At 44.9% G+C, this 24,303-nt stretch overlaps 2 protein-coding genes across 6 annotated transcripts in view; one reads left to right on the forward strand and one right to left on the reverse strand.

The window, feature by feature from the left end:
• Window positions 1-15,769, reverse strand: part of PRKN (parkin RBR E3 ubiquitin protein ligase) — a 943,383-nt gene extending 927,614 nt beyond the window's left edge. For 2 of the 3 annotated variants that reach the window (XM_036218431.1, XM_036218425.1), the window contains exon 1: window positions 15,636-15,769. In XM_036218431.1, the coding sequence (XP_036074324.1) occupies window positions 15,636-15,660 (25 nt within the window). In that variant the 5' untranslated portion in view covers window positions 15,661-15,769. The remainder of the gene's footprint in view (window positions 1-15,635) is intronic. The other variant, XM_036218434.1, reaches the window with a different exon arrangement.
• A 108-nt stretch (window positions 15,770-15,877) lies between these two features.
• Window positions 15,878-24,303, forward strand: part of PACRG (parkin coregulated) — a 418,828-nt gene continuing 410,402 nt past the window's right edge. For all 3 annotated transcript variants that reach the window (XR_001594835.2, XM_016128098.2, XM_016128099.2), the window contains exon 1: window positions 15,878-16,393. Coding sequence is in view for 2 of the 3 variants with exons in the window: in XM_016128098.2 (XP_015983584.1) it covers window positions 16,238-16,393 (156 nt within the window). In the remaining variant the exon portion in view is untranslated. The remainder of the gene's footprint in view (window positions 16,394-24,303) is intronic.

Here is a 24,303-nt window from a genome sequence, read left to right on the forward strand (position 1 = left end):
AAAATCAAGATAATCCTTATACTCATACACCTTGCAAAGGCATCTAGCAACCTCATTTTTAGGATATGCAACATACAAATATTAACTTTATATAAAAACTAAAAATAATCAAGTTCCATTATGGGATCATTAGGTATCCAAATTAACCTACTTTTCTCTTTTTCTACTTATAATACTGTTCAATGATAACTGATGATTCTAAGAGAATAAAAGATACTTTGAACAGAGCAATACACAATCATGTTCAGGCTACCGAATCTACCATAACAGGAGAAAGGGCATACATTTTTAGAAAATTATTCAATATGGAGGACCACTTAAAATACTTTAGTTTTGCCAAGTTATCTCTGGTCTGATTTTAAGAAAACCACAAATATCTTATTTCACTGCCATATTAAAGAAATAGCGTCATCACTATTTTTTGTAATACATTCTCTTTCTGAAGGGGAAACTATCTCAAATGAACAATTGATTTAATTTTCAAAATTTATTTATGGGCTCAGATAAGACAAACACAAAAGCAAGTAGCTATTTAGAAAATCTAAAAAGAATTGTTACCATAATATTTTACATTCCTAGTGACTCAATCCAGCTGCATCCCAAGAAAAATGAATAAATGTTTATAGTGAGAATATTTGAAAAGAGTATGAAAAGCCATACGCATATATCTACACTTGAAACTTATAGATTTTATGCCCCAATTAAGACCAGCAAATAAACTGAGAAGAGTCTGCAAGGAGAGATAAAAGAAGTAGAAAGCGAATCTTCATTTTAATTATCCTTTAAAAAGTTAATATAAAATAAAATTTCCCTAAGAAGCGGAGAAAAGCAAATAATAGAACGGGACCATTTCGCATTTGCAGTGAATTGGGGACGGGCAGGAGAGCAGACTTCCTGAGAAGCAACCGACCCGGACCTGGAGGACGTTGTCTGTGAACAGTGACGAGGCGGCACATGAAACGCGGAACAGGCATCTTCCTCGTCTACACCCAGAACTCCCCCGACTTTGAAAATACCTATTGTTTCACTGACCCAAAGGCCAAACTCCAGCAGCCTGAGCTGCTGGGTTTCAGCCTCGGGCCTACCCCACCCTGGGCAGCAGCGGAAGAAGCGAGAAGGGGTGCTCCCAGCAGGGAGAGCGGTCCCCCGCAGCCCCCCGCAGCCCCCCGCAGCCCCCCCAGCCCCCCCAGCCCCCCCAGCCCCCCGCAGCCCCCCGCAGCCCCCCGCAGCCCCCCGCAGCCCCCCGCAGCCCGCCTGTCACTGCGCATGCCTCATCCGCGCGTGCCAAACGCACGGCATCGGGCCCCGACTCTCATTCCGGGAGAGCCCCGCCGCCTCCCCACGGCTGACTCTGCAGGCTCCTGTCCAGGCGGCTGACTCGGGCCACGCCGCTGTGGCTCCTGAAAGCATGCTGTCATGTTTCAGGGTTCCACGCCGTCTTAGTCTGACAGTGGTGTGTCTTTTGCCTAACGACCACTGCACAACGGGCCAAGAGTAAAAGCAACTGATGGACATGGCATGGCCTTTCCCATCCTCAGGTTGCAAGCACTGGGAGGTACAGGGTACTTAAAAAATCAAGTCAAAAAGATCTCTGCCTCCACCTGTCTTACCGCCTCCTGGCCTCCACGCCTTAGTACGGCAGATGGGCCATGAGATGTAGCCATCTCCAGAAAGTTCAAAAGTCACACAGACCTATACCGAAATTTTGAGATTTTGCCCTGAAATGGTCATTCCGGGGCAGGAAACCTTCTTCTTCCCTAACAGGAACCCAAGGCCAGGGCGACTGGTATACCCTCCAGATGGCGGCCGATCACACGGAGTCCTAAAAGGTCCAAGCACATTTTTAGTTCAGCCACTAGATACTGTGTTGGACTGACTTGGGTCAGTGAGTTGAGTTCACTGCTCACCAAGTCTGTCCACAGGGGCCCAAGCCGGGACATGATGAGCCCCTGCAAATGTCGTAAAGACGCCCGTAACCCACCCGCACCGACCCTTCCGGGCGGAAGGTGTGGAAAGAGGCAGGGACGACGGGAGAGCACGCAGCTCGAGCTGCCGGACGGGACGCCAGTTTCACGGCTGTGGAGGAAGCAGCGAACTGGCAGCGGGGGACGTGGCCCCCGACCACGGGAGGCGCGGGGGAGCGTGAACAGTGACCTCCCGGCCCCCTCCGCTCGGCCTGAGTGAAATGTTGTATGAGGCAAGCTGAGCAGACCTGGTCCCAGTCTCTGTTGGCCCAGTTCATCAGGGTGACCATGCAGCGGCAGGCTTATGTGAAAATTCATCACAAGTCAAGACGGTGTGAGAAAAGCTGGTCATTGGGAGGGAGCGTTGGCTTTGGGCCTCTTACGCCCTCCTGCTCCGCTCGCTGAGTGGCCGAGAGTTCCTGGCCCTGACTTCCCTTCCGCCTGGGCCATTTCTCAGGGTTGTTTATGCATGTGATAGCCTTAAGAAGAGGTCATGTTTATCCCCAAAGAAGTTTGCTCACCGCTTGTTATAAAAGTGGTGCATTCTTCAAGCTCGGTAAATGAACCTTGTCTGCAATGCAAACACACTGCATGCACAGAACCCATCTGGGCCATAGCATATCTCCCCTGTGGAACGGGGGGCAAAGGAAACCTGGGTAAGTGAGGTAACATTTACGCAGTTTGCTGTGCCAGGAGTAACAGTCCTTTGTCTTTGACTCATGAGCCTTAGATCCTCCGCTGGCAGCCATGAGACATTAACAGGTGAACTTATTAGTTTGTAAGTAAACATCAGTTCCCAAACCCAGCACGCTGATCTCTGGCTTGAAGTCACCCGCGGTACTGATACAAAGTCCGGCTCAGGCAACCATCCTCCCACCTGATATACAAGTATGAGCTCACATAGGTACCCTAATGCTGAAGCTACTCATCCTAGATCCTCTGACGCAAACAAGAGAAAACACTAAAGCATGAATGTGAAAATCGGGATCGCTTCCCTGCCTTCCAGAACTTAAATCTATGGGCTTGCCCATAGGAATCGCACATAAAACTGGAATGCTTCCCTTCGGTTCCAGCTCCCCCATCGTGACCCCTACGAAGCGGTGCTGTCACCACCGCTTCACCGCATTACAGCGTGGAGGCGAAACTTTGAGTCCTTGAGATATTGGTATAACCTAGTCTGGGGAGAAAGGTGCTTTGGGATACAGCCCGGATGGGAAAAGGAGTGAATGAGGAGTGCTACACGTACACGTGTGTGTGTGTGTGTGTGTGTGTGTGTGTGTGTGTACATATGTATTTTACTTCCAAGCCCAATTTTCAGAAACACCGTCAATCAGCCAACCGACCAAATAGAAAGCCCACCATCATGGGGGCAGAAAAATGGCTAAACGGTCACTATTTATAAAATTAGTCCTCTGATGAAGGGGCAGGAAAACAGAAAGATTCAGAGAATTAAAAAAAAAAAATTGAGAAATAAAATTTTATTTTCCTTTATCAAAAATCCTATCAATGTAAGGTATTTAGGGTTCAAAATTCACCTTTAGGAATTTAATAAAAAGGCTCAAACGTGACCAAGAGGTTTGTGTATAATTAAAAGATTTGTCTATTAGCTATCACTTAAGTCACTGTTAAAAGCAAATAAAAGAAGAATTTAAGAAAAAGGATAAAATAACAGTTCAGTAGAATTATAAAAGCCAACATTACTCTACTACGGAGTTAAGACCAGACTTCAAGCTGAGTAGCAAGTGTGATCAGTAACTATGCTCGGTTTACTGTTTTGTCGTATATGTGATTATAACAAACTTTGCTGAAAATTTTTTAAAATTCACATTGCTTCAGAAAGCAATCTCATATTCGTTTGTCTCCACACTTCATTAAAGATAAAAATAACTAGTTTTTGAGAACAAAAAAACGCGAATCCGATGGACAGCTATGTCCCCACCCCCACGAGCCGCGAGGAGAAGGTCGGTAGATGCGTTTACCCCTGACGTTCTGACTCTTCCTGGGTAAGAGATGCTTCTGCTACGTGCAGGCAGGAGAAAGGCCTGTGTGAGACGTGGCAGGAGCCGGGCGTGCTTGCCGTAAGCAGATGCACAAGCCTCCAAAGTACCCATCGTGTCAAAAACAAGTTAAAACCTTACGCCTACCTCATAAGTCACATGAAAGAACATCTTTAGGACAATTACGAAAAAAAATCGGACGGGGGTCCTTTGTTTTAGAACTGGGCCTTTTCCGTCACCCAGAGCCTTGCCTGGCAAGGCTAAGGAGGGGGCTGAGCGCACGCTGCAGACAAAGGACCGCACGGATGACATCAGAGCCAGCCCGACACTGACAGCATGAAAACAAATCTATTTTTCCCATTAAAAAAACCCCTCAGAATAATTAAAATAAATTCCTACCCAAATTAAATTGCCTCGAAGTCTTCTGTGCAAGGCTTTAGGCATTGCAAACAGCCCTTGGCTGTGGCCAGCCAGCTTTCCTCAATCAATCATGCAGTAGCCTAAAATTAAATTGAAATGATTGGATCAAGGAAAATCAAATTTTTTAACATTTAGTTTCAGTAACGTGATTACGAAGCTTTTAGTGATATTGTAATTACTTTGAAGCTTTGAGCATATGTTTCTTCTGAGTACTCCATGGAGAAACGCTGCATTAGGGCAACAAGCAAGTACAGACCCCAGCGAAACAAAAATGCATTTGTTGTAAAGTTAAAAGCTAAAGGTGGAAAACAGGCCATGCAGCCACGTGATTTATACTGTAAACGCCCTGCATAGAGCGATCACTGTGAAATCCCGGCTCAGTCCAGAATTAAAATTACGTCATGGCGTCGAGGGCAGGCATTGGAGAAGCAGTAAGACCAAACACCGTGAAAAGACGGCTGGGGGCGGTCAGCGTCCTGCACTGGCCCCGACTTCTGCACAGGAACCCGCGACAGACCAAAATCTCTCTTACAACTAATGAATCATCGTCTCAGGATGTGAACTGTGTACCCGAATCAAACCAGAGAGTAGTTAGTACCTGTATTTATCATCCTTTCATCCATTTTCACACCTACTGGGGTGATGCTGCGCTTGAGGGCCACAGAGATAAATGCGGTACCCCACTCCACCCCCAGGATTTTACTTGCAGACCCCCGACTCTTCCACCAGCCCCTGAACCACGGACGCAGGGAGGGAGGCTGAAGAAGACAGAACGGGACAAGACAACAGTCTCCTCTCCGGAGTCACACTTTCGCTAATTCCACATTGACTTAGTAAGAACGAAGCACGCTCCTTCCCTCATGAAGGATGCAGAAAAGTAAACGCGCCACGTTAAAATGGAATGAGATTGGGTCTTCAAACTTTAGCAGGAGAATGATCTTGTCAAAATAACCTGAAGTATGCGAACCTCCCGAAGGATGCTTCCTCCGATCGCGTCAGGCGGAGGACCCGTCCTGATGGCTGACAGGCCCTCAGCGGGAAGGCTCAGGGGTGCTGGACGCATGTCTTGCTCTCGGCCACCAGCACAGCCACATTTTGCTGTCCTGGAGGAGCCTGATTCGACGAGCTACGTTCCCCTGCCACTGGCCTCAGCAGGCATTAGGGGTCACGTCCTCGGCCCAGATGGGCCTCAGCATCCAACGTGGAGCGTCTGCCTCTCATTAAATCAGGGCAGACCACAGTAGAAGTGTCGGAATTTCTACGTTAACCAAAAGTAAATGCTTGAGATTTAACCTAGCCCCACGGCCAAAGCTATCTTTCTAAAATTAAACCCGACCATGCCCATTCTCGGCAACTCAGAACCCACAGAGCGAAGCCCAGACTGCAACCGCATGGCGAGGCCCTCGCCTCGTCCCCGTCCTCACGGGTCTCCACTCCACACCCCTTTCACCCTGTCCTAAAGCCTTCTCCTTCCCCAGCACAGGTGTGCTGACGAGGCCCCACGTCGTGCTCCGCCCTCGCCCGACTGGCCTGCTCAGACCAGTCAGCTCTGAGGGCCCAGCTCACACCCCAGCTCTGCCCCGGAGCCCCCCGCTTTATCGCACAAGCAAACACACCTCTTTACAGCGTCCATGTTCACTGAGCACTGTTTTGCTAGAGTGCAGAGCACCGTCACTAAATTGCGACTCCAGCATTCAGATATGCAGACTTGGGGCCTGGCCAAAGTCCTGTAACCTGCAGTCTCGATCAATGTTTGTTGAATTTACATTTATTTCCTCGCTTTTTTTCCTAATAAAAATGAACTTTTTCTTTTCTTACGAATCAAATTCTGTACCTATCTATTTTAAAAAATGTATTCCATATTTCTCTTACAGTTTCTCCCAGCCGTACTAGCAATACTTTCCAAACATTTTGGCTAAAACTGCCTCGTAAAACCAAATTCTATACCGACTTTTTTTTAAAATGATGCAAATTAAGCTACACAATTATATTGTTTTTGGTCCTTCATAACTTTACTAGAATTTATTTAAAACTTCTAACTGTGTAATTTCAACCAAGCCAGACTGGTTATTATTTACAAAGGGCAAGCCAGTATTAAACTATCCCACAGCGACATTATGTGTACCGTTCACAGTAAACTGGCAAATCAGAAATCAAAATATACACGAAATGGTGATTTGCTCCTGCTTTGCCGGATCACGTGCTGTTGTGTGAAGTCGTATTTCCTGCCAAAAGCATCACAAAGCGTCCCCCGCCCCACAGGACACAAACGGCCACCCAGTAGAGCAAAAGCCTGGCTGTTATTCACCCCTTCAGTCCTGGACTGGAGCCACATGCTCTTTATCCACTGGGGACACTGCCTTGAAAAGCGAGTTATGTCCCCGGCCAGGTTTAGCAACTAATCCACACACACAAAACACGAGATCCCTCATGTGTAACGTTACCGCGTTGCCTTGAAATGACCCCAGGAGAGGCAAAATCAAATTGTAACACTGTCAATTCAATGTCCTATACCTGTCATCCTTAGTTCACAATACGACACTTCAAAGCCAGTTTTCCAATGCTGATGACCTTAATGGCAACTGAGAGGCTGACTAGGACCTCCTCAAGATGTCTAGACCCAACCCCAACACCTCTGAACTTGATCTTATGTCAAAAAGGACTTCTGCACAGGCGATTAATACAGGACCTTGATGTCGGAGGTTATCCTAGAGGTCCCTAAGTGTAACCACGAGTGTTCTTGTAAGAGGAAGATCAATGAAGGTCAAGGTTACAGTGAAGGAGAAGCCAATGTGGCCATGGAAACGGAGGCGGGGTCGGGGGAGGGGGTGGGAAGAGCCGAGAGCTTGTTAGGCCCCGCCCCGTGGAAGAGGGCGCTCCACGGTGCCTACACCAGGGCTCCGGCAGCGGCTGCCCTGCTGACCCTTGGTTTTCACCCCCTGAACTTCGCTTGGGACTCATGACCTCCCGAACTGTCAGAGGATAACTGTGTTGTTTTAAGCTACCGAACTTACAATAATTTGTTAAAGCAGCAACAGGAAACTGATACAGACACCGAGTTATGACCCCAAAGCACATGAAAAAAGCTATTGAAAAAAGTTAGTGACATTATCGTAGTAATGTGTGTTTTCCAGGAAACACACCTGTAGGACCAAAACATGACATTACTTGAAGCTACCATCAGTAATTTATCCGACATCATTTGTCACAAAAGTATCGAGGCTACATATGTTACAACAGTGATGCATTTGACCTTTCCTTAAGACTGCGTTCATAACATTTACTGCATTTCTTAATTCCCAGGGAATTATATATGCTTAATGCTGAGTATCTGAAAAACATAGAAAACCATGACAAAAAATCCCACAACCCAAAGATATATTTTCCGTATATAAATGGCAACCAACGCTATCTAATTTTCATTTATGGTAACTAAGCTCTTACGTTAATACTTTAAAAACATTTCTTAACTATTAAAGAATTCACACATATTTATCGGTCTTGGAGAATTAATTTTTATCACCCTGCTGTCATTGTTGCTCGAGGACAAAACAAGAAATCACGTCACCTCCAGAAACCTGACCTCGAATGGTATCGCCACCCCTCCTCCGATTATCTTTACCAGCATAACTTGTATTCTTATTGAGCATAAAATAATTAAATTGGCTGCAGAAGCCAGAAGGGATTTTTAATAAATTTATACAAAAAAAAAAAATGGTGACAACCATGACTAGACCCAACAGAGAAGTTCCTTAGATGTTAAACCGCAAATAAAAAGTATTCGAGAACCTTCCCTTCCCCCTCGAAAAACAGAGTTATAACATATGCTGCAATGCTCAGTGCCCAGTGCTCGCGGGGTGTAAGGACCGCGCACAGAGCCAGTCCAGAGCTCTAGCGTCACACAGAAGACAGGATTATTTGGGGAGTTCCCTCAAATCGAGCCTGTGGGGGAAAAGGAATCAACACACCTGCGTGGGTCCCAGGTCTGGCCGTGATGCAGGCTCGGCTAGGCGTAGGGCTCCGGGCGTAGAATGTGGCGTTGGTGTAGTCAGGCGCCCGCGCCGAGCTCGTCGCATACGGCTCGGCCTGCGGCCCCTCGCGCGTGCGGCCCGACGCCACTGCTGCTCTCCGACCGGCGTGACGCCCGCGCGGCCCCGAGCGCAGCAGCGCGAGCTCCTCGCAACGACGTGGGCGCGGGCCGTGCGCGCTCGTGTCCGCGTCCCGCGCGTCCTTCCCACTGCGCGGCTCATCGCCCTCCCTTCTCGATCTGCTCGGCGCGGACAGTTTGATAGAAACTTTACATCCGATAGAAACTTTGCATGTAATGAGAAACTGCATGTGCCACACACACACACACACACACACACACCATGGACAAGAGAGAAGAAAGCTCTAGAGAGGACCACGATGAAGGCAGAAATCCCCTTACCTGCTGCTGGCTTGGATCCCACCAGGTCCTATATGAACGAGAGCAGAAGCAAATTCTTGCCCCGCTATCACCCCAGGGAGTGGTGCTTAGACTGACCGCACGGCGCAACACGCAGTTCCCACCCGACAGTGTGAAGTCGGGCATCTCCGTTTAGAAGCAGCCTTGGCTGCTGCCACCCCTCATTACCTGTACCTGTTCAGCGACAGCCAGCTAACTGGTGCACTCTATGTCTGTTCGTTGTCAGCAGCCCAAACAAGTGGCAACCCACAGAATGTGGCCTCGGCTGTGCTTAAATCTGTACCGAGGACGCACGAGGGGGCAGGAACCGCCTCTGAGCTAGAGGTCAAGGGTAGAGGGGAGACCTAGAGCATATATTTTTCTTCTTAAATCTTGACTTCTTCAGTAAGGCTGTTTACCTGTCCTCCAGCTAGCCCAAAGTTCATCGCTCCCCAAAAGTCCGGCTGAAGAAAAAAAATTGTTGTAATGAGGATCAGATTCTTCCAAGAGCAAAACGCGGAGCCTGGGCCTGCAAGGTCTGTGCCTGGGCCAGACAGCTCCCTGCTGAGGCAGAGGCCGCAGCGGCTCCGGGCCTGCCTAGTCCTGCCATCCCCATCAAGACCCTCGGCAAGCCTGGCGGGCACTCCGGAGGCAAGCAAAGAAACCTGCTCAGAGGCCAGCTGCTCCTGTGAGCCGAAGGGTGAAATTTAAAATTCCAGCTTCTGAGGAAATCGAAGAACGTGGGGAAGGAAAAAGGACCCATGAGGAAAGGTGGGGTGGTGCAGGTGGACGCTAAACCAAAGGCTCGCCTCAGAAACCCAGACGTTACAGACATCCGGTCCTGCCTCGCCATGTCATCAGTAACACAGAGTGAGGTTCAGACAGCTAGTTCCTATCTTCCCACGTTCTGGAAAATGCATCTACCCTGGACAATGAGCTTTAACAACTCATCATGTTGTTACAAAGGGCTTCATCTCAGGTTATCTGATTTATGTATCGTAACTCCAGAAACATTTAATCATAGGAATAACTAGTACGTTCCTCAGTTACATAGATAAAGAATGAAACTATCTCGGTGGAAACACCGGTATTAGCTCCGTGCTCATTTGCTGTTTTCCTAACCTGATGAGGGTGGGGGCAGGGCTTGGGGGATGGGTGAGGTCGTCTTCTATTGCACACAGCGACTTTTCTGTCTTCCAATAGTAAGGGCTATAAGGTTCCCCTCGGCGGGGGGCCCTGTTCACCTCTTACAAGTTCACGTCTTGGAGAAGTCAGCAAGAGTCCATCGGTACTCTAACACTGACAGACATTTGTCCACCGATGCTCTCCACACGTGGCCAGGCATGAAGGTCATGCGGACGGCAGAGGGGAAGCGACTGTCCCCTGCGCCACACTGGCCACCCGGCGGCTTAGCTGCAGCCACACCGTCCTCTCCACTTAGAGAAGAGACTATAAATGGGATACTAAGCGTCAGGTGCCACGCACTGAAGAAAGATACAGGTTATTTTTGGAACACAAATAAGCTTAAAGCTTTAGTCGCATGACAAAAAAGCATGCCTGTCAATAATAGATAATACATTCTACAAAAATTAGAACGATTTTTTTTTTTTTGGAAATATGGTCCTTGATTAGAGAGATGAGTCAATCAATGACATCGTCCTGAGAAAAGCCATCTGCCACCCCACAATCGCCCTATCACTCTCGACGGATGGCCGTCTGCTTGAGAGGGAACAGGGGTCATTAACAGCAACCTGGACTTGTTGGCACTCCTGGCACGGTACCACAGCTTCGCATCACGGCCATGGACATCTTTTCAAAATGCAATCCGTTCACGATGCTTTTCTGCGTGTGGTTCTGCATACTTTCTACACAATCAGCAAGGACCTGACAAATAGCAGTCGCTAAAATCTTGATTCTAAAGGTGGAGCTAATTGCTTCAGACTGAAAAATGGGTGAGTGGTGACACCCAGGTGGAAACCCTAAGGAAGACTTCCTATAAAGTCGTGTCTTCTGAAATGGGTCCTGAAGCGTGAACGGCAGGTTCTAAGTGTACTCCAGAGAGGACGGGCATTCAGAGTAGAGAGAGTAACGTGAGTGAAAGAAGAGAGACGTGACAAATCATGGCGTGATGGCATATATGTGTGTTCATATACACACATATCTTTCCATTCCCTCTGCTTCCACTGGGGAGACGGCGGAACCCTCACCCCAGACACATGTCTTCTCAGTCCAGCTGGATCCCAAACTCACCGGGGATGGCATGACTTTTGCTGAACGACTTCTGAAAGTCATCAGGTACTTCTGTGTATCTCAGACCTCTCCATGTCCCTCCCCTACAGGCACTGCACACACACAGATGCCACCCGCCCCGCCCTCCTGCTCAGCGCTGCCTGATTCAGCACCTTGGAAAGAAATGGCACCAACCAACATCGGTACTGTGAATTGAAATACCTATTAATCCAAAGTGAAAACAGATATTTGAATAACCTGGTGGAAGTCCTAGATAATTAGGACACATAGTACTGGGGGAAATCGTTGGATTCCTGCAATTCCTTTTAACTGAGATTCTCTCCTATGGGGCAAGGTAAATAAGCCAGGAAAGGGAGCTGCAACATAAATCGACCAGCTGTCGCACAAATCCCTTTCTCTAATATTACAAAACTTAAGAGAGAAACCATTCAGATTACTACAAAGAAACATTTCAAATGAGCTCATTAAATGCAAATTAAAACAGAAACACTGAATAAGCACTGGGCCACAATTAAAGGCTGAAGAAACAGCAGGTAAGAAACAATTTTCATTGATCAAAGAACTAAAAGCGAACAGAATAAAGTATTCTGCATTGAAACTGCTTTCATGAATATGAAGCAGTTCGAACTAAGGAGATAGGTTTTTTGGGTTGTTTTTTTTTTTTTTTTTTTTTTTTGCATTTTTCAAAGAAGCTTTGGAGGTAGAAATGGATTGGTGTATCTTAATACAAAGTATTTTCATTTTCAAACAATGAAGCTATAAGGTTTCAAAAAAAATGCAAACTTCAAAAAAAAAAAATCCTTAGAACTAGTTCCAAAGTTGAAAAGGGCATAAGGTCATCATTTTAGAGCCTTTGGACTCAACAAAACTGTACATAATTATACAAAATCTTCTTTGTAAAAATTTAGTAGACACAATTCTACCTCATCATAAACAGAAGCTTTACAGCCTACTCTGGGTTCTAAATGTAAGGTCATTCTTTATACCGAAAATTATTGAAAGGGCAGGGCAAGTGGCAGTATACAGTATAGTAGATTTGTGGGCAAATAATAAAGTTAGATTTTATTATATTCATGATAACGGAACACTATTCTCTCTCTCTTTTTTTTTTCTTTTATTTTCACTCAGGTATCCCTGATACCCGGAGCAGTACTGGGCACACAGTAGGTACTCAATTATTGGATCTGCTTTTGTGGAAATAAAGCATTCTAAAATAAGAGGTGAGGGGGTTTTTTTCCTCCTTAAACTCATTTTAACATTAAAAAAATACTGTTTTTCGTCTACCAGAAGGCAAAAATAAAAGTATTTTCTAGGACCCGGGGAAAACGGGCACTTTTTAAAACACTGTTGGAGAGGTCAGGGCCAGCAAGGATGGTTGCTCAGCTTGCACACTGCTCACAGGCACTGACCTGGGGGCAGGGAAGTAGTGGAGAGAGAAGAAACCCAGCAGGTGCTCTGAGGAGAATATCATTCTGAAGTTTTTTCAGCCTAAAGGGACAAGTCAGCTCTTTGTTACTTTGCTGTGATAGATAGGAATGCAAATTTGGGCAGCTAACTTTAGAGCAATTTGGAAATACCTTGCAGAATTCAAAGCTAGAAACCCTTCTTCTAGAAAACCCATCCAGATATTCTAATAAGGTTTGTACTTTATACATATGCTTACATATGCAAATAAAATAAGGACACAAACATTCTTGATGATAGCAATTGTCTGTAAACTTACTGAGTGCTCATTTATTTGAGAGTATTTGCATAATTTATGTGCATCCATAAATTAAAGTCTAGGCAGAAATTACCATGGGATAGATCTATACATGCAGAAACGTAAGTTTTCTAAGAGATGTTAAGTTAAACAAGGCACAGAATAGGCTATGTTCTAATGATTGTGTCTTTTAAATGCATCAAAAACCTTTTTAAAGAATAAGACACTGAATGTGAATTTCGATACTGGCGACACTGTTGTACATATATTCACACACTTTAATATCTGATAGTATTCAAATACCTAAATCCAATTCTATAAGACATTTAGAATATACCACAAATATCACTACTAAAATTCAATTTTAATCACGAAGAATTGCTAATTTTTAAAGAGGGTAAAATATCTTTTTAATAGAGGTGCCAAAAATTACATTTTTCTAAGTTGAATTTTCTTGAGTTTTTTTTCTATTCTGCTTTATATTATCTTGAAAATCTTCCCCATACTTCTCACAAAGTCACAATTTTTCACTAGCTTTAATTAAATTGTTTCTGGCCCTGTCTGGGTCACAGCATTATCAATCATTATCCAAGTGAGAAATACAAGTGCTTTTGAACAGTCAGAGCCAGGAAGAAAATCTTGGTTTTAAGAAAGTAAAAGGAAGATAATTTTATGGGTAGAGAGGTAATATTTTACTTCTTTTCTACCAGGAAAGCCATTTTTTCCCCTCAAAAGTGAGCCAAGATTTAAATAAAGTGGAAGAGTACTATTTGAATTAAAGAGAGTATAGCAATTAAAAAGAGCACAAGCATAAAATGGGCAAGTTCTGGGTAGCACACACATCTTTAAACAACAACAAAAAAATCCCCAAATATATAGTTACATGCATTTTGATCTCCAGCTTATCACTGGATATAAATTATAATGCCTTTCCTGGCTTCAAAGTTTAGTCACAAAAGCAAGAATCTCAGCATTCTAAAACCTTTACCAGTATTCAGCATAACCAAGCCCAAAACTGGCAATTAAGATTTTTACTAAAATATCTCCACTGACAGATTTAGGCAATGCAACTAGTTATATAAAATAATTTATAACACATTGTCCTCATGGTTTTTGTATGTAAAATATTTTTCTTAGGATGGGACATGGATTTAATTATTTATGTTGTAATACACACTTATTTGGACTACGGAAAAACAACAGCTGGAGTATGAGAAATAAACCTTTTTAAAATCCACCCGACATTCTTCATGTCATTGCCAATTACTGAGAACTGTCTAATCATCAAATCCAGAGAGCATACTCTTCCTTCTTGTGTCCCTAAATCCCAAATAAAACCTAAACGGAACTACCAAAACACATTTCATCCTAATAGTTATATAATCATTTATTAGATACTAATTTAGAGTTAAGTGATGATTTTAGATCTTAAGTCCCTGTCTGTATATAGCTTTACCATAAATTTATTTTAAAATTATCCATGCACTAGATTAAGTTGAATTAGAGTAACATTTGCACAATTATCTTCATAATAAGGTCTATTTTTTCCTGTAAAATACTGACACCATAGATTTTGAAAAATTTCTACTTGGTTTTCTGATCCAGTTCAGATTTGTATTTACAGATGGATCTTATGTAATTGTCACGTAAAAAGACTCAAAAGATTCATATGAATGTATGCATTTTTCTTAAGTTAATAACTTTCAAAGTTCATATCATGCTAGAAACTTAAGGAAAACGGCACATCCTTTGATTTTATCATCGCTGCGAAGACAGTTAATTGGCATGGCTCTACCAGCGATACGTAGAATATTTTATATTTTAACATTAATTTAATAAAGTATTTAAGGAGAGCTTATCAGTGCATACAAACTTACACATTTTAAAGATCCATCTCTTATCTTTCTGGATAGACTGCGCCTGACTTCAGACGTTCTTGCTGCAATTTTCAAACGTTCATCGGGAATAATACCCAAATAAGCTCACCAAACCAATACGTACTCTAGAACAAGTCTCTGCCAAAACAAACTCCCAAAACTCCACAAACAAATCATGGTGGGCACCGAGAACCAATGTTTTCTAATCACACTATGCATTTCCACTTTTTTTTCAGAGAAAACGCCTAAAATAGCTCTTGGTTAAACAGTCCTGGAACAGAGGAACTTTGCTGACGTTATACGTTACAGCGTCTATAAACAATTCTAACAGCCACCTCCAAAGCTTTATTCACATTCATGCACCTAGGTGGTCATTTTGCGTTTCAGAAAATCGTAATTTTGCATAATGAATCGTTAATTCGTTATGCGAAAAAAAAATGCTTTAATTCTTGCTATTATTTACTCTTATTTTTTTCACCTCAGACTTCCAATGAGGGATTTAAAAGGAAAAATTCGAGGTGACGGGAAGTTTAGATCCACCTGAAGGACTCTCTCCGGCGCCCAACCATCGCCGGCACGCGCCTTCCATCAGAGTTCAAGGCTTGCCGAGTCCCACCGACGTGGGCGTGGACTACAGCGTCTGGCTGTCCTACACTGGAGGACAGAGGTCGCGGCGCCCCGAGGGACGCGGGGCGGGGCCGCGCGCCGGCTGCGGGACCGGACCCCGCCTCCGCCCGGGGAGGCGCACGGGTCCCCCCGCTCAGGTGTCTTCGGCGGGACGCCTGTCAAACCAGGGGCGGGAGGGGACTGAGACCAACACACACACTTGTTCGGCTGGACCACGGCGGGCGCTGGAAGCCGGCGGCGCGGGCTAAGGACAGCGCTGACACTGCCGCCCTGCCACTGACAGTTGGCACCGGCGGGCGCCCTGGGGTCCCCGTCGTGCGGGGCCCGGAGGGGCGCCGCAGCTGGGCGCAGGGCGGCGCAGAGAGGCTGTACCTGGCGGGCACCACGTACCGATCATTGTCACTGGGCAGAGGCCGACTGCTGCTGGGCAGGAAGGGGCCTGCGCGCACACCTGCGCCCGCGCGCACCTCGCACCGGCCGCGCGCTCGGGGCTGAAACGTCCGGGACTCCCCTCCCCGGCGCCCGGCCGCCGCGAGGCGCATGCGCGGCAGGCGCGTGGCGCGCGGCCTTCTGGGAGTCGTAGTTTTAACGCGTAGCTCCTGCTCCCGGCTCCCGCCGCCCGCTGCTGGACGCTCTTCCGGTTTAAGGCCCAGGAGAAGTTCGTCACCGGGGGAGGCGGGGTGGGGCCGCTCGGCCGCAGTGTTGACGCGTCGCCTAGCAACCGAGGCTCACCTTTGGAAGCTTGTTGCAGCTCCAGCCAAGGTCCGGCCCTCTTCCCGCCCCTCCCCGCCCCTCAAGCCCCTTCACCCAGGAGCTACCAAACATCTGGATCAGCCCGGACGCTTCGAGGGGCTGAATTGCTACCACTAACGCGCCTTTTTACATTTTTTTCCCCCGACCTTCTACTCACATCCGTAAAACCCACTTGAGTCTTTTACTACACGTTTTATGAGAACAAGACATTTTCTAGGAAGATGGTGGCAGAAAAAGAGACCCTGAGCTTAAACAAATGCCCAGACAAGCTGCCGAAGAGGACCAAGCTGCTGGCACAACAGCCGCTCCCGGGGCACCAGCCTCACGCCCTGGTTTCCGAGGGCTTCACAGTCAAAGCCATGATGAAAAACTCAGTCGTAAGTGATCTTCCCGCATCGAATGCACTCGCTCCGAGTCAGGGGGCACCAGGTCGCAGGGGTTGGCCGGTCCCTAGGATGGATTCCGAGCCCACGTCCTGGGTGGGCTTTGCCAAAAATGGCAATGAGTCGGCCAGTGGCCGAAGGCACCCATCCATGCGCGGAGGTCCAGGCTCGGTTCTTAGAAAGGATCTTGAGCGGGTGATCCATGATGCCCATTTATAAGCACTTTCCCAAAAATTCCTGGTTTCTAGGCCACCCCAAATTACTCTCAAGCTATTTATGAAGCAGAAAAGACCCCCTTTACTCATTGATTCCTAAACTAGCCCCATCAGCAAAGGGCCTTCTATAAGGTGAGTTCTTAGAAATCTTAAAGTCTCTTGCAAAATTTGACATGCGCTTATTGTACAGCTGGGAGCATAAACTCATTAAATAATCTACAGTATGAAATCTCATCAATTCAGCCTAGGAAATATCAGAATATCCTCGCATTGACTCTAACAACACTCTTTTCTTACAAAATGGTACTAGCTTGTTAGAATACTGAAAGGTGACTTAATATGAAGATTGTTTCCAAACAGACCTTTTAAATGGTACATGTTTTTAAAAATCCAAACTTTGTTTCAAGCATCTCTGGCTATTAATACAATTAATATTTCATTTATTTTATTCATAATAGTTAAAATAGTCTCAATACTATTGAGGAAAAAAAAAACAGTTTAAAATGCACACAGATGGTTTAGCTACATGGATGATAGGGTAAAAAAAAACAAAACAAAAAACTTTCCTATCTGTTTTTGAACAGCTTTCAATTTGCTATGCTAAACCAGGTTTTACTACTGAGTAAGCACCTGTCTGGGAATGAGATATTAAATAATAAATGCAGCTTTCAAATTTGTAAAATTTACACTCCAGGAGGATCTGACTTACTGCACAGCAACTCATTATGTTAAATGAATAGTATTGCTTTTCAGTGTCACATTATTTGTTTTGCATAAATGTTGCAAACCTAATGCCTATTCCTAAACCACATCCTTAGCATATGTGAGTGAAACAGATCACCTCTAGACCCCACGTCCAGGTTTCCACGCCGCTCGACAAAATAGTATTCTGGTTATCGGACTGTGTGTCAGTTGATTTACAATAGTTAAAATTATTAGAAATAAACTAAACTGCGTGGCGTAGCATTAGTCCTTGGTGTGTATCTTATGCGAATAGGTTGTCGTGGAAGCCAAGATGACTGTTCATCCGCAATACAGAATTCCATAACCACTTGAGCTAATTGTTCTTTTCTTCCACATATTTATGATTATGATGTTAGTGACTTTCAGTGCTATATTTTTTCACAGATGTAAAAAATTATCGTTCAGATTCTTTTTTCTAAACTATGTTCATAGTCACTTTTTTAAACATAACCTTATGCTAAAGTCATAGCTCTGGAAAACCAAATATCTCAGTATTGCCAACTGTAATAAATATACTTAACAGACAAAAAAAAAAAGACACTGATTATGAAGCAGACTTCTTTATAAACAACTTGAGATAAATTATCTTACTTTCATATTTTTTAGAGAACAATCTCAATATCTATTTTTCTATTGGAGTCTTCAAAACATGATGGATAATTTTTGATTTCATTTAGTAGAAATCATAATTCTTAGATGCGAACATCATCCATTCATTCACTCATTCAAGCAACGACTTTTTTAAAGCTAAGACTTTGTTAAGCACAGTTCCAGGGATTTGGGATCAACAAAACACAATCCCTGTCGTTCTACTCCAAGGAAGCCACCAACACCAACACTAGTCTTGATAAAAGAAAGATAGTACTGTTTACACAAACTAACTTCAGTGGTATAGGAAATAAAACCATTTCTCCTTTCACATTCAGTATTTACATTTCACCGTTTCTGTCTTCAACAGTATAGACCTTTTGGCATCATAAAGTCAAAATATTCTCCTTTTTTAAGGTCTATTTTTAGTCAGAAAATGATACGCCCATCTCCAGCTTTTCTTAATTTCAACGCCTTGTTCCGAAAGCCGAGCCCCTGAACGATTCCGTTGTGTTAGGGCTTGCCTTCGGTTTCCTCTTCCAAACACTTGCCCATTAAGTAAGTCACCATCTCACTGCTCTCCTACAAAAGACATACAGAACATTACCTTCGAGAGTTATATGGAGCCTCCCGTGGTTTCTTCAAGAGCGCTTTAGTAATAATAGAAGCACACAAACTTGTTAAGATTTCATCAGATGAGCTGTATAATCTTTATTTAGATTCATAACTTATATACAAGACCGCAACATTATTTACAAAGCAGTAATAAACATAAATGGCTAGTGTTTTAAATCCCAGCGTCAAAGGTTCTTCAATAGTAAGTAGTTCCTTTACTCCCTCGAAATCGTTGTTGCATTCTATATGAAAACAAGCAATGACGCAAGTCTTGCAGTCAGAGAATGATATTCAAATTGATATTGTTATAATGTTATCTGAACATTATGGTGAGATATAGAATTTGAAGATTTCCCTTTAAAGGCTTTGCATGTGGTACAATACAGTAGCCCAGTCTTGTACCATCTTTATCTCAGCAGATGGGGGGTGGCTGTGCTAATCACCCTATGACAAAGCAAGTGTGGATGTGGACCCAAGGTCTGTGTAGACGTTGACCTCAGTTTAAGCTCTATGTTGCTGTTTTCTTTTTCAGTAGACTATAGATGTTTCATGCTTAAAGCGCAGCAGAATGAGAGTAATAATTATGTATTACTAGTTTACTTATATAGATATAAGTGTACTTTTATACTTGTAATCATATACTCATTTCACACACAGCAGTCGTGGTCAGTATTTATAAACTATATATTAAAATACTGATTTGGCCGCTTTAACAGAGACCAAATAACAATGGCTTAACTAAAACAGAAGTTGCTTCTTTCACATATAAAAATCCAAATTTGTGCACAATCATGGAGCTTGGGCCCTGCCTCCCATATTCTCTTTTTGCAAAAGCCTGTGAAAGTTGATCCTTGCGGCAACTCCAGGCCCCCATACCTGCTCCGTTGGGAAAAGGCCTAAGAAAGTTAAGTAGTCCCAAAAGAGGATAATCTCCAACACCCACTTCATGCAGGAAGAGAGAAAAATGGGTAAGGAGCTGCGCGAAGAGGCAGGAGGAAATAGAGAGCAAGCGGCCTTCTTAGAAGGGATGCCCCGGAGGGTGCGCCCACCACTTCTGCTCACGTCCGTCGCCAAAACCTAGTCTTATGGCCACATCCAGTTGCAGAAGAGGCTGGGAAATGCAGTCTCTGACTGTGAGGTCTGTCACCGCTAAGAGCTGAGGCATTTCATGACTATAATAAAGGGATGAAGGGAAATTGGGCGATAATTAGACGTGTCCACCAGTGCTAAATATTGCTAGTGAAGAAAAAGGAGATAGACAAGTAAAATATTACAGTACAAATATATACCAATCCACAAATAGTTCAGTACGGCGGAAATACTAGTGATGAAGGGAACCAAGTGACAAGAACCTGATCGAGGCCCTCATCGCCTTTCGTCTGGGTTTTTACAGTAGCATCCAAACTGGTCCCTAGACTCTATCCACCAGATGGTCGGTTGCCTCAATCAGCTATTCTAAGTGCTGTGACACTCATCTTTCTGGTGCAAAGTTCTCTTAATCACTGCTGAGAGCTTTTGGAGTCTCTCGGCTTTACAGGAAGAAAGAAATCACGCTAGCTCCACAGGACTAGCAAGGTCCACCCCTAGTCTGCGGTTTTACCTTTAACGCCTACCGTTCTCATTTGCTTCCGCCAGATTAAACCATAACTCTTCACAGCTGTGATTCGGCTTATCTCGTTCCCTTCGCTCGAGTGCCTTTCTCCACAAGGTCTGTGTGCAAATCTGCACGCACGTTTTCCTTCGGCCGTTAGGTAGCAAGTGTCTGCTGGTCACTACCTGTGCCGAGCACTGTTTGAGGTGCTGAGAATCCAGCAACCGGAGAGGCGAGCGCTCGCCGTCAGGGAGCTTATGTCTGTGCAGCCAGCTGAAATGCCAGCTGCTTCAAGGTGACTTTAAATTCTCCCCCTTTATCAACCATGATGGAAACGTGTCCTTTGTTCATTGTTTTCTACCGTGTATTACAGCCATTTCTGGTCATATTTCATCTGCTCATATACGTTCCCTGCGAGGGCAGCGTCTGTGTCTAGCTTGCTTCATCATCCTGACCGATGTCTGAGTGTGCGCCAGGAATATTCGGTGAATGGAGGAAAGCAAGTCCACTCCTCATGTCATCATCGACCTCTTTTCCTTGCTCTGATTGTTATCTGTCTCCAGTCTGGGTTTGCTGCTGCTGTTGTTGTTGTTGTTGTTGTTGTTGTTGTTGTTGTTTAACCACCATCCTCCAGTGCAGGAGCCCAGAAGATCCCTTCAAAACTCAGCCCGACCATGATGTTGCTCTCCTCAGACCCTCAGGTGGCTCCTCATCTCACTCGGAGTAAAAGCTAACGCTCTCACCCCCGCGAGGCCCCGTGCGGCCTGGCTCCCTTTCTTCTCCATCCGCACAGTCGTGTGCGAGCCGTTCCAGTCACAGGGCTGCCTCAGGGCCGTTGCCCGCCTCGCGCCCTCTGCCTGAAATGCGTCCCCTCCTAATCCTACCATCTCTCGGTGCTTCGAATTTTTGTTCAAAAATTAACTGTTTAGGGAAGACTCCTTTGGCTCTTTAGACCTTCGGCCTCTTCATACTCCCCTTCATCCCTGCTCCAGCAGTCCTGCCTCCTTTCCCTGTTTTGTATTTTTTCACCCTCAATTCACCCTCATCACCCTCAATTCTTGAGTTCATCCTGTGTCTTTTTTCCACTACAGCGTAAGCTCCCCGAGGGCAGGGGATTATTACTGTTTCAATCACTGCTCCATCTCCAGCTCTAGGAAAGTTCCTGGCACATAGTAGGTGCTATTTTTTTTTGTCAAATGAATTAATGAATGGCCATGTTTTATGCTTTAGAGAATCATCTTTGAATTAGCTGCTTCAAGAAAATGCTAATGGACTTATATAAATATAAAATATAGGAATTAGATTAATTTACAAATGTTTTATGCTATATTATAATTAGCTTATTATAAAAGTTACATGTGCTCATTATAAAACATTAAAGTGGTTTGCCTTAGAAAAGCTCTCTCCTATCTACGATTTGGGAAAAATTTTAGCCTTTTTTCCCCTTAGTTCTCTTATGATTTCAATGTTTTATTTTAAAGCTTTGCTTCATCTTGATTTCATTTTGGTTTAGAAAGTGAGGTAGAATTTTTTTTTTCCCAAAGGGTCAGAGGGTTGCTACATGACTCTCTACATATAGTTAAACTAAATTATGTCAAATATCTTTCTATTTGACTTGAGTGATCTATCAGTGCTATATGTATATAATTACAGTAGCTTTATGTATGCTTTACTATCTCACAAGACTAGTCATCTTTATTTCATTTGGCTTTCTAAGCAAACCTATGAGGAAGCAGGGCAGGCTTTTTTTTTCTATTTAGCTTATAAATCTTGGACAATTTAATTTTTTATTGCAGTGGTTTTGGGACACTTACTACATCGTAGAGCAAGGAATGGAACCTATATTTCTAGATTTTTCTGACTCAACTAGTCTTCTCTTGATACTTTCTTTTTGAACTTCGTTTGATACATAATATACAAACAGAAAATACACATAATATGTGTCATTCGATGAATATTAAACCAAACACACTGGTGTAGCCAACACCCAAATCAAGTAAAATTACCAACACCGCAAAACCCCTCGGGCTCTGTGCCGTTGCGCTAACACACCCCAAGCTCCCCTCACCCTGACTTCTCTCAGTAGATTTGTGTTTATATACATGAAATTACACAGTACGTAATTGTTTGGTGTCTGGCTCCTGAGATCACTGTTGTATGTGTGAGATTCTCCCACATCACTGCACATGGGTCCTTCATACTCATCCCTGTACAGTATTTTCATGTACATATGACAATTTACTTATCTATTTCTCTGTTGATGAGTATTTGTGTGACTTCTAGGTTAGGATTGTTACAAATAGTGCTACTAGGAAAATTCTAATACATTTTTTGGAGAGCATAGGTGTAAATATCCAAAGACAGAATTGCTGCGTCCTCGGGTATGTGTATGTTTGCAATATTAACTATATCAAAACTGCTCCCAAATTGATTTTTCAAACTTAAACTTCTGTCTACTCTACACGAAAGTATTATTTGCTCTATAGTCTCACTAATAATTGGTATTTTCTTTATTTTGCATTTTGGGTATTCTAGTAGGTGTATAATATTATCTCATTGTGGATTAATTCTTTTTATTGTGATTAGCGAAATTAAAAAGTTTTTAACATATTCGCCATTTGATTATCCTCTTTTTTTTCGAAGTGTCTTTTGAAAGACTTTCCTCCGGTTTTCTCTTGAATCGATTTGGCTTATTTATTTGTAGTACTTTTTTATTTTTCATTTTCTATCCTAAACGATGTAAGACATTTGTCAAATACACGTTTTGCAAGTACAGTTTTCTACTCTGCGAGTTCCCTTTCCATTCTCTTAATGGTGACTTTCACCCCTCTCTAAAACATAACAAGAAAAAAATTCTTTTGTGGGAAAAAAATGATCTCATTTTATTTCTGTATTTATTTATAATGTAGTCCTCAACCAATTTTAATTCTCACAATAAAATAAATGTTTTTGAAGTCATCAGAAATAAAATCAAACGAACAACAGCGAAGCAGTAAAGTAAAATGTAATTACAGTAGAAAGCCTGAGCGAAAGGAAAGGAGACTCGACCTGCCATTCATAAGGATCTGTATTTCTATTACTTGATGTTCGAATAAATATCTAAGTTGCTCGGCATCTGTGGGTGAAAGGCGAACGTTACGCTTGTCTCATTTTCACAGAAGCAGCAGCGCATCCCCCCGCCCCCCGCGGGGACCCCAGCTTTTCCTGTGCTGTGCGATCCCAGAGAAAGGATCGCAGAGCATGTTAAATGCAGCGGGTCCTCCGTTCGCATCGTCTCCTCCTCCGACGACGTTTGGTTATGGGGTTGACGAGGGGAACGGATCGATCCACGGGGGTCACCGTCCGCGGAGCTCTCCCTTCGCCCCGGCCCGCCCGGGTTTCCCCCGGGTTCTTCCCGGGGCCTGGGCGGCCCAGAGCGACGCGTGCGTGGTGACGTGGCGCGTCCACGCCGCCCGGGGCTGGGGTGCGAGGGAGCCCCTGCGACTGGGGGACGGAGTGAGGGGCGCCGTGCGCGGGGCACCTGCGGCCGCCCACGCGCGCCTGGAGATGCGGGCCGGGAAGCTGCTTGTTGCGTTCGTCGTTCTTAAATGTACGTAGAGCGCGCGGCTCCTTCGGTGTTCCCCGTCGGAAGGGTCTGGGGTGGTTATTTAGAAGTTTGGTGATGCTGTTTGCGACCAGAAATAGGCCGGAGGAACGCGCGTCTTGCTTGCGTCAGCTAGCCCGGCTAACACTGGTGTCGTGGCGCGTCGTTTCGCCTGAAATCACAGTTACCAGGAACCTGTCGACAGCGTCGAGGACTCAGTGCGCGTGCGACACGCCGGGTCTGCGCTCCTGCTGTCCGACGAGCGCTGCGGGGCGCATTTGGTCCTGCGAGGCGGGGCTCGGGGCGCGGGGCGCGGGGCGGCCAGCTCCACCTGCCGGGCGGCGGGGCCCGTGTACGGCTGGGCTCCGGCCCTTCTCGGCTCATGCCGCGCCGGGAGCGAGGCGGCGGCTGTTTCATTCCGCGAGGTGTCGGAGAAGCGTGTGGTGCTATGTCTCGTGGAACAGGCCGAAGGGGCCGTGGGGAAGCGCCAGGGGCAGTGGCAACGCCGGAGACCAGGCCGGCCAGGCCGCCTGCTCGTTCGCTTTCAACCCTTGTGTTCCGCTTTCTT

Source organism: Rousettus aegyptiacus, unplaced genomic scaffold (genome assembly GCF_014176215.1).
Source record: "Rousettus aegyptiacus isolate mRouAeg1 unplaced genomic scaffold, mRouAeg1.p scaffold_m13_p_1, whole genome shotgun sequence".
Lineage (NCBI taxonomy): Eukaryota > Metazoa > Chordata > Mammalia > Chiroptera > Pteropodidae > Rousettus > Rousettus aegyptiacus.